This window comes from Mustela nigripes, chromosome X (genome assembly GCF_022355385.1).
Source record: "Mustela nigripes isolate SB6536 chromosome X, MUSNIG.SB6536, whole genome shotgun sequence".
In the NCBI taxonomy this organism is placed as follows: domain Eukaryota; kingdom Metazoa; phylum Chordata; class Mammalia; order Carnivora; family Mustelidae; genus Mustela; species Mustela nigripes.
In genome coordinates this window covers 19294163-19304463 of record NC_081575.1, presented here as the reverse complement: position 1 = coordinate 19304463, position 10301 = coordinate 19294163, and the positions used below count along the sequence as shown (strand labels likewise).

General features: G+C 49.3%; 1 protein-coding gene across 2 annotated transcripts in view; it reads left to right on the top strand.

Moving 5' to 3' along the window:
* Positions 1–7941, top strand: part of ARHGAP36 (Rho GTPase activating protein 36) — a 33479-nt gene extending 25538 nt beyond the window's left edge. Inside the window, exons 2-12 of one of the 2 annotated variants that reach the window (XM_059385081.1) lie at positions 265–423; positions 1587–1652; positions 2178–2413; positions 2677–2869; positions 3081–3136; positions 3396–3546; positions 3999–4147; positions 4348–4524; positions 4760–4857; positions 4993–5099; positions 7134–7941. In XM_059385081.1, the coding sequence (XP_059241064.1) occupies positions 265–423; positions 1587–1652; positions 2178–2413; positions 2677–2869; positions 3081–3136; positions 3396–3546; positions 3999–4147; positions 4348–4524; positions 4760–4857; positions 4993–5099; positions 7134–7291 (1550 nt within the window). In that variant the 3' untranslated portion in view covers positions 7292–7941. Of the gene's footprint in view, positions 1–170; positions 424–1586; positions 1653–2177; positions 2414–2676; positions 2870–3080; positions 3137–3395; positions 3547–3998; positions 4148–4347; positions 4525–4759; positions 4858–4992; positions 5100–7133 lie in introns of those variants that run through there. The other variant, XM_059385080.1, reaches the window with a different exon arrangement.
* Positions 7942–10301: the final 2360 nt, after the last annotated feature.

Here is a 10301-nt window from a genome sequence, read left to right as displayed (position 1 = left end):
GGTTTTTTTTTTTTTTTTTTAAATAAGCAACCAGAGGCAGCTCTCCTTGAGGGCGAAGCCGCCTCCCAGTCTTCCCTCCCCCTTTGCCACCCTCTCCACCCCCCACAGTTCCTTCCACCAGGTCCAGTGACAGTTGGATGATGCAGCCTTGATAATCCTCCGATTCCAGAATGGGCGGCTGCATTCCTTTTCTGAAGGCAGCAAGGACACTGTGTCCCAGAATTATGCCCCCTTTGCTGTTATTGTCCGCTTTCATTTTTTTAGTGAACGTCCTGGGAGGAGCCCCAGGACACAATCCGGACCGCAGGACGAAGATGATATCAATACACAGTCTGTCGGAGCTGGAGCGTCTGAAGCTGCAAGAGACTGCTTACCACGAACTCGTGGCCAGACATTTCCTCTCTGAATTCAGACCTGACAGAGGTGAGCCGGCCCGGAGCGCGGCGTCCCCGCCTTCGGGCGAGCGGACCCCCGGGCGACATGCGCAGAGTCTGGGGTCCAGGAGGGTGGGAGGGGCTCCCGCTCCCGTCGCCGGCGCCCAGCCCGCCGAGGAAGCGGGAGTTGACAGGTGTCTGAATAGTGGGAGACGTCAAGATTAGTTGAGTTGGGTTGAAGCCTGGGGGGCTCGAGGGGCGGTCAGCCAGCCAGGTGGACGGAGGGCAGGTGAAGAGACTGACGCACCAGGTGCGGTGCGCGAAAGAGTCAGAGGGAGGCGGTGGCGCAGAGGGACACTCTGAGCAGGTACCAACACGCACAGAGACCGCGCGCTCGAGAGACGGCGAGTTCAGGGAGATACCGAGGCAGTGGGAGAGACAAGCGCCAATCCGGGCGCAGAGCGGGAGGGCTGTGCGGGCGCCGGAGCGTGGCGGGAGGTGCGCTGCGCGCGCTGCCCCCCTCGGCCCGCTGCGGGGGAGCGAGCGGGACAAAGCCCTGGATGGGGTCCGAGCGTGTGGGGAGGGGGTCAGGGGGGACTGGCGGAGGTGGGAGGAGGCGCGCGGGCCGAGGGGCCCCCCTGCGGCAGTGAAAAGGGCGGGGGCCGTGGGCTCGCCAGGCGCGCGCCGCGGGAGCGGCCTGAGGGCGCCGCGGGAGGGTCGAGGAGACCCCGCTGCGGGGGTCTGAGCGCCGCGATGGCGCAAGTCGCGGTTTCTCGGGCTGCGGCTCGTGAAGCCGACGGCAGCCGGGGCGCGAGCGCGCCCGCGGGAACTTGGAGACCCCTACTTGCTGCCGCGGCGCAGGTGGAGCCCCTCCCCTCGCCTGTTGCTCTGTTCCGGCGCCTCGGAGCCCGCAGTTGATGCCTGAAGCCTAGTGTGGAGCTACTGCCGTGCTCGACACGGTGTGCGGTGCGCACGCGGCGCCTCCAGTCGTCTGATCCGGTTCAATGCTCAGAGACTCGGGTGTGATAGATAGGCTTGTTCCCGTTGTCAGACGGGGAAACTGAGGCTGGGAGAAAGCACAACACTCTGAGCGTGCTGGATCGGACTGGTTGCCATCCCCCTCCCGGCAGACCAATCCACTGAGATGTTTTCGACACTTATTAAATCCTTTTGGTGCGAGCGTGCGTGTCTTTTCTTTTTCTCTTTCCATAGCTCTACCTATTGACCGTCCAAACACCTTTGAGAAGTGGTTTCTGATTCTGCGAGGACAGCAGAGGGGTGAGGGGCTTTCTTACTTTTCTTAGGAACTAAATGGGCTGCTGACCCCCCCATATTGTGTCCCTAGCTACCGGAGGCTGGGCGGTGCCCTCTGCTGCTGGGGGTCCACCGCCCCAACCCCCCTAGGGGATGATTTCAGGAAATGGCGCACTAGCTACAGACACGCAGCGGTCCTAGCTGATCTGCCTAAGCCTTCCCGCTGCACCCACTCCAGATCGATCGCCTAGAAGAAACTGCCCTCGTTGTTCCGAGGCTGTCCCCTCCTGGCAGGGCTCAAGGCAGGGACCTTGAGCTCCGTCGGGGTAGTTTGAGTGGAGCTGAGTCCTTGCGCCACCCCGCTGCGGGGTTTTTTTTTTTTTTTTTTTTTTTGCCGCTCCCCGGGGAGGGGCGCTGTGGGTCTGGAGGGGTGGGGTTGGCGGCGGGCGGTTGCTTAGAAGTGTGGGTGCCACAGCCCCTGCAGTTCCTCCATATTTAAGCGCTGCGGAGCGTTGACGTCTCTCATTCTTTCTCTCCCTGGCTTCCCAGTCGTATCACTGAAGACATTTGGCATTCGTCTGGAAGAGGTGCTGGTGAACGAGCTTACCCGCCGCAAGCATCTTGAACTAACAGCCGCGATGCAGATTGAAGATTCCACCGGTCAGGCTGCGGGCCGTCGTCGGGGAAATGTGGTGCAAAGGATGTTTGGCCGCATCAGGCGCTTTTTCAGTCGCAGGCGGGATGAGCCCTCCTTGCCCCGGGAGTTTACTCGCCGTGGGCGTCGAGTGAGTTAAAGGTTCAGGCCGTGGTTCAGGCGGTGGCCCTAAGGCATCCAGAGATGCGGGGTGAGGGAGGGGGGCGGCAGGAAGATCAAGTCCTGTGTCCTCGGAGGAAGGCGGGAGATGAACGGAACATGTTGGAGGGGTGCAGTTTGCTTGCCACGGAGAGACTGCCTCTTGCTAGGAATGTAACGCAATCCTCCGGGAGGTCTGAAGGGACCCTCATGCCCCCCACCCTCATTTTTAAGATAGTCTGGGTTTCTCCACAGGGTGCAGTCTCTGTGGACAGCCTGGCTGAACTGGAGGACGGGGCTCTGCTGCTGCAGACCCTGCAACTTTCCAAGATTTCCTTTCCAATTGGCCAGCGACTTCTAGGATCCAAAAGGAAGATGAGCCTCAATCCGATTGCTAAACAAATCCCCCAGGTTGTTGAGGCTTGCTGCAGCTTCATTGAAAAACATGGTAAGGGGACCTGGAAATGATGTGTAAATCAAGGTAGGCAATTAAAGGGAAAGAATGGTGTTCTAGAAAAGGGGAGAGAATAGAGGTCATGTGGTTAAGGATGGGAACATTCCCCTGCCCCCAGTTGGTGTTGGGATTCAGCTGGGGAAAGGGGAAATGGGGTGGGGAAGGGGACCAGAGATACTTAGCATCCCTTGGTCTTTTCTTTCAGGCTTAAGCACGGTGGGGATTTTCACCCTGGAATACTCAGAGGAGAGAGTGCGTGAGGTAAATTGGTTATGTTTATACTTATGTTCCCTGACTGAGGGAAAGCAGGTGGGGGTGTGTGTGGGGTTCTTCCCTCCCCCCCCCCCACAGACCTGGGGGAGTTTCATGCTTGGGGTGTGTGTTGGGAGCCAATGAAAGTCTTCTTTCTAGCCCCCCCCAGGCACACCATATTGCCAGCTACTTCCACTGAAGCTTGAGGCAGGAGGTGGCCTGTAGTGGGCAGGTCAGAGGATCCATGTATTCTCTCCCTTTTTCCTAGCTCCGTGAAGAATTTGATCAAGGGCTCGACGTCGTGTTGGATGACACTCAGAACGTACATGATGTGGCTGCACTCCTCAAGGAGTTTTTCCGTGACATGAAGGACTCTCTGCTGCCAGATGATCTGTATATGTCCTTCCTTCTGACAGCAAGTAAGTCTTCTGCTTTCCCTTTTCAGGCAAGAAAAGTAAGTAATATGAGGGTGTGGGGGTCTCGGGACAGAGCTCTGGCTGCAGGACCCCAAAGAACTAAAACAGAATAAACACCAGAAGATGAAAACACCTATCCAGATTGCTTTTCTTGCATCTCTTAATATTCCATTGTAAGTCTATTGTTTGGAAATTTCTCTAGAGCTTCTTGAAGCTTTGTGTGCCTCTCAGGGCAAAGAAGAACCTAGGTTCTATAGAAGGGGTCTGATTTTGATGGGATCACCTTCTTGCTTTTAGGGTTCTTGAGCTCAAGTACTTTGGGAATGAGCAAAGACAAGATGCCTGGATTCTTTCTCCATAGCTTTCCTTAGTTTTCAAGCATCATCACACTCTCTTGATACCAGGTTGCTGCCAAGGTTAGACCCCTGAGCCAGCCCTTGTTTTCCTTCTTCTAGCTCTAAAGCCACAGGATCAGCTTTCTGCCCTGCAACTGCTGGTTTATCTGATGCCACCTTGCCATAGTGACACCCTGGAGCGTCTGCTGAAGGCCCTGCATAAAATCACTGAGAATTGCGAGGACTCCATTGGCATTGATGGACAATTGGTAAAAACAAAACAAAACAAACAACAACAAAAAACGGCTCTGGAAAAGAGTTATGAGAGTAGTAGGGGACATGTGTGGGAGTATATGAGAGACAGAGACATACAGTAGGAGAGGGAAACAAGAACAATAAGAGACATTTATAATTTTATCATTTCCATCAGCACCTCAGAGTTGGGCACTTTCTGTTTTCCTTTTCATAGGTTTCAGGCAACCGTATGACTTCTACCAATTTGGCTCTGGTGTTTGGATCTGCTCTGCTGAAGAAGGGAAGATTTGCCAAGAGGGAGTCCAGGAAGACAAGACTGGGGATTGACCACTATGTTGCTTCTGTCAATGTGGTCCGTGCCATGATTGATAACTGGGATGTCCTCTTCCAGGTAAATGGAACCTCTGGACAAACTTACTTCACAGCTTTCTCTCTCCTATTCACAAGGCAAGGGAGAGATGTACATGCATCCCTGATGGTAGCCAAAGCAAGCAGCCACCAAATTTTCCAGAAATTCCTCCTGCATTAGATGGTTATGGTGCCTTCAGTCCTAGGTACCTGATAGAGATGAGTCTAAATTTAAAATGTCATATAATAAAGGCTAACATTGCTCATTTTACCCTCAGGTGCCTCCCCATATTCAGAAGCAGGTTGCTAAGCGCGTGTGGAAATCCAGTCCTGAAGCCTTGGATTTTATCAGACGCAGGAATTTGAGGAAGATCCAGTGAGTGTTTTGTTGGTTTGTTTAAGCTTAGCCTGAAGAGCATTGCCTGTGGGAGTTCTAATCCCAGACCACCGTCGTGTTAGACAATCTAAGTATAGAAAACTGACTTACTTTTTAAAATTCATTCCCATCCAGGAGTGCACGCATAAAGATGGAAGAGGATGCTTTACTATCTGATCCAGTGGAAAATTCTGCTGAAGTCCGGGCTGCTGTCCTTGCTCAGAGCAAGCCCTTTGATGAAGGTCAGTTCCCTGCTGGAGGTCAGGCCCTTGGTGAAGGTCAGGCCCTTGCTGAAGGTCAGTCCCTTGGTGAAGGTCAGGCCCTTCCTGAAGGCCAGTTCCTTGCTGAAGATCAGCTCCTTGGGGAAGATGAGTCCTCTGAGGAAGATGTGTCAGTCCATGAAGAGCTAGTATTTGAGTATCTCAATCAAGGAATAGTCTTTGGGGAAGTTCAAGGTCTCAAGATCCCAAATGATCTTGAGATTCAAGGCCCACATCTTGAAGGCATCCCAGAGCTTGATGAAGAAGATGATGATGACAATGACGATGATGACGACGACGATGATGATGATGATGATACCCTGAATTTTGATGATCTTCCTCCCCTTGAAGATATTCTAGACCCTGATGATGAAGTTCCTGAACTCATTGAAATCCCTGACTTTGAAGAAATACCATATTTTGATATGGTCCCAGACCCCGAAGGAGCCCTAGATATGCAAGAAATCCCAAATCTTGGAGAAAACCCAAACTCTGCCCTTGAAGAAGGACCAAATTTTGAAGATAACCAAAATCTTGACCTCGCACAAATTCCTTATATCCATGTAATCCCAAACAACGAAGTCCCAGACACTGATGTAATCACAGACCACACAGATGCTTCAGGTAATGATGAAAACCCAGACTCTGAAGAAGATCCCAATCTTGAAGAGGTCCCAGATCTTGACGAAATCCCAAATGATGAATCCTCACATGCTGAAGAAATTCCAGACCATGAAGAAACTCCAGAGCTCAATGGGATTTCAGATTCTGATGAAAACCTTGATTTTGAAGAAGTCCCAGCTCTTCACATGGTACCAAGCCCTGAAGAAGCCCCTGGGGGTCATGAAATCCTAAATCACAAAGAATCCCTGGAGAATAATGGACTCTCAGACTCTGAAGAAGATCCCCACCTTGAAGAGGTGCCAACTTTTGATGGAGTTCCAAATAATGAAGAAACCTCAGTTACTGAAGAAATTCCACATCGGGAAGAAACTCCAGAAGACTCCAACTCTGAAGAAGTCCCAGCTCTCCATGTGGTAACAAGCCCTGAAGATGTGTCTGATTTTGATGAAATTCAAGACCAAGAAGAATCTTCAGATGTGAGTGAGGTCCCAAACAGTGAAGAAGCCTCAGATGCTGAAGAAATCTCAGAACGCAAAGAAGCCTCTGATGTCAGTGGAATCCCAAGCTCTAAAGAAAGCCTCAATCTTGAAAAAGACTTAGTTCTTACTGTGGTTCTAGAACCTGAGGATGCTCAAGTTCACAACAAAATTTCCATTTCTCAGAAAGACAAAGCCAACACCTTTGAAGAGGATGAAGTTAGCAATGTGGTTCCAGAACCTGAACAAATGTCCATTCTCAGCACAGTTCCAGACCCTCAGCCAGACCTGGCCGTCAGTCTTGCAGAAATCATGAATGTGGAAGCTGTCCCAATGCCTAATGATCGTGGATCCAAACAATTTTGGAGTCCAAAGGCAATCCATAAGGAAGATGCAGATGTTACATTTCCTGTAGATACAACCCTCCTTAAAAATAAGTCTTGGCCTGGCCAAGTCATGAACCACACGTCCTCCCCAGAGTTATTGATGACTGACACCTGTTTTCTCCCCTCCATGAAGTGCTGTAAACTTCCAGCTCCAACTATGTTACTCATTTGCTTAGTGAAATTAGTCAGGTTGCTTATAGGGTGGTGGTGGTTGTTAGGAGGGCACCCTCTTCCTCGCCTTCCTGGTGGTGGTGTACGTTTGCTCTGAGCACAGGGTATCTGTCTCACTCTTTCTGTTCTTTAACTCAGCCCTACCCCCAACACCTTCCACAGTGGGCCTAGATTTAGAGATCTATATTCTACTGTTAGGCTGCAGTTTCCCTAACATGTCTAATGGGGATACTCATTCCTATCCTAACTTCTTGCCTTGTATTGTATTTGAAGGGCTAAATTAGGTCTTAGTCCCTTGGGTGCTGTGCAAAATATAAAGTCTAGAAACATAAGGAGTTAACATTGTTACTATTTTCCAGGTTCCTCTGAGGAGCCAGCTGTGCCTCCCGGCACTGCCCGTTCCCATGACGATGAGGAAGGAGCGGGTAACCCCCCCATTCCAGAGCAAGACCGCCCATTGCTCCGTGTGCCCCGGGAAAAGGAGGCCAAAACTGGCATCGGCTACTTCTTTCCTTAGATGTTTTTCCTTCTATAAGGTGCCGGACAGGGGAAAAGGGTGGGGGAAGACCTGGGATGTCACAGGAAACATTGAGGAGAATGTTGAAGGTAAAGATCTGAGGGTAAGAAGGATTTTCACCTGATGCTCGGGTCAGGCTGAGAATTCCAAACACACTGCCAGCCCCTTCACTGGGGATGTTTGGTCCCTTTAGCCAGCAAAAGCAGAGATGTTTCCGTGTCATGCCCAGGCTCCCTGGTGCTACCTTGCCTTTCTCTTTTACCCCTGATCTTGGCTTTTCCACAGTGCAGCCCTTCCTTTAATTGATGTGACATTTGTGGTAAATACCTTCTCCCAGAGAAGCTCACAAATCTCGAGGTGCTTTCCCTCCCCCCAAAAGGGAATTGCATGTTTTTCCTGACTTTCCTTCCCTCCTCCCGAGAGCTCAATTGGAAAGGCCCTCAAGAGGCATGCTAGGATGTAGGTCAGCCTACTGATAGCTGACAAAAAAATTAATGCTAGACCATGTCACACCAACTCATAGCCATGTCCCCGCAGCAACTCCACCACCTCAGGATTTCCTCCCCCTAAATTATTTAGACCAATGGTTCATCCAACAGCCACTCCCAAAATTCTGTGCAGTTTGGCTCAGGTCATGCTAACAGGGAAACCTTAAGTGTAAGCCTAACTAGCCTTCTGGGATCAAAAGTTAGAGGAAAAATTTGATTTTATTACCTAGATCTGTTTTACAGACAACTGGAGTTAACATCCTGTTGTCAGCAAAACAACTAGTTAGGTAGAAACACATAGTTCCAAGTAGCTAAAGTCACCTGATTATAAATGTTCTTAACTATCGTCTCTGTAGTTCCTCTATGCAGGACGGTACAAATTTGCGGGACATGCTCTGGTAACACACAGATATGGGCTATGTACGACATCCAAAATTATAGCTGATATTGATGGGTAACAGCTGCTAAGGTCCATAGAATGAAGAATGTATTGTATTGAGGGATAGAAATTGATCACACAATGGGTAACAACCGCAGAGCTCGAAGATTTGTGATTGTTAAAACTTCTCTGGCATTTAATCATTAATAAACATCTGTATTGTGACAGCAGCATATTCATGGCTTACTGTGTGTGTGTCTTTTTTTTAATTTGAAAATTGTGTTGGTGAGTTGGGAAGCTCTGATTGGAGCTGAAAAGGGAAGAGAGGTATGAAGAGGAATAAAGGAGAGGGCTGACATGGAATAATGGGATGGAGAGGAATGGAATAAAGCAAAGGGGGAGATGTGGAATAAAGGGGAGGGGTAATGAGGACTAGCTGGGTGAGATGACATGGAATAAAGGGGAGGGGTGATGGATAAAGGTGAAAGACGATGTGGAATAAAGGGATGGAGGTGATAAGGACAAGAGGGGAGGGGTGACGGGGAATCAAGAAGTAAAATGGAAGACAGGAAAAGAGTTGTGGTCGAATAAAGAGAATGGAAAAGTTAAAGTAGAATAAGTAGATAAGAGGGAGGGGTGATGGGAATAAAGGGGCAGAGGTGATGGGGTATGAAGGGAAAGGGTATGTGGGATAAAGGAGAGGGCACGAGGTGGGATAAAGGGGTGGATGTGATAAGTACAAAAGGTGTTATGGTGAATAAAAAGCCAGGGTGATGGGGAATAAAGAAGCAGTGATGGGGAATAAAGGGGAGAGGTAGGTGACATGGAACAAAAGGGAGGGGGATATGGGATGAAAGGGAGGTGTAAAGGGGGTGTAAAGGGGAGGAAGTGATGCGATATGAAAGGGAAGGGTGTTGTGAGATAAAGGGATGGAGGTGATGGGGACAAACGGGGGTTATGGGGAATAAAGAGGGAAATAAAGAGGCAGAGGTGGTGGAGAATAAAGGGGAGAGGGAATATGGGTGGAGAGGAAGAGGGCGACAGGGTGTGACAGGGTGTTGTTGAATAAAGGGAATGGAAGAGTTAAAGTAGAATAAATGGGATAAAAGGGAGGGTATAGGGAATCAAGGGGCTAAGGTAATAGGTTATGCAGGGGAAGGGTGTTAAGGGATAAAGGGGAAGGGTGATGTGGGATAAAAGGGTGGATGTGATGAGGACAAAAGGGGGGTTATGAAGAATAAAAAGAAGGGGCGATGAGAATCAAAAGCTGGAGACGATGGGCAGGTGACATGGAATAAAGGGGAGGGACATGGGATAAAAGGAGGGACGGGTGATGGGGAATAAAAGGGAGGGGAAACGTGGGATAAAGAGAAAGCGGGGGTAAAATGGAGTAAAATGGAAGACAGGGGAAGGAGTGTAGTTGAAAAGCTAAAGTAGAATAAATGGTTAAGGAAGAATGAAGGAGAAGTAGGGGGGAAATGAAGCTTGAGAGGAGGACCTCTAAAGGGGGAAAGGAGAGGAATAAAGACTGCTAGATGTTCTCCACTGAGAAATTCCCCTTGCTCTTGTGAAAAATGAAAACCTGAAAACATCTGGAAATCTGTGATTTTTAGGGGTAAGAGAAGAACATGTAGCTGTTTGATTGATGGAACCTCCAACCTTTTTTGAAAACTTAAGGCTTCATGACATGCTTGGAAAATTCCCATATCTGGGACAGGGCCCCAGAAAGTGAAGTGTTGTGTATTTTTATTTTTGTACACTTCGCTTTAGGATATGTCCTGTGTAGAGTTCTACAGAGAGCAGAAATGTCATATTGGCTCCCTCCCATAATAATTATAATCATTATGATGATAGTTGACACATATTGAGTTCTTCTGAAGTGTCTGCCACTGGGTTTGAAGTTTTACATGCTTCATTTTATTTAATATTCACTGCTCTATGAGGTAAATGCTACTGTATTCCTCATTTTTGTCTTGAAGAAAATGAGATACAGAGAGGCTGATAATCTGCCCAAATGACACATCTGGTTAGTGGAAAACAACCAGTGTCCAAAGCTGGAGTGTTTAACCATTAGATTGTGTTGGGGCATCTATTTTAGAATTCTTCCTCTGACAAGAAGTTGCACAGTGATATCTTTGGGCAG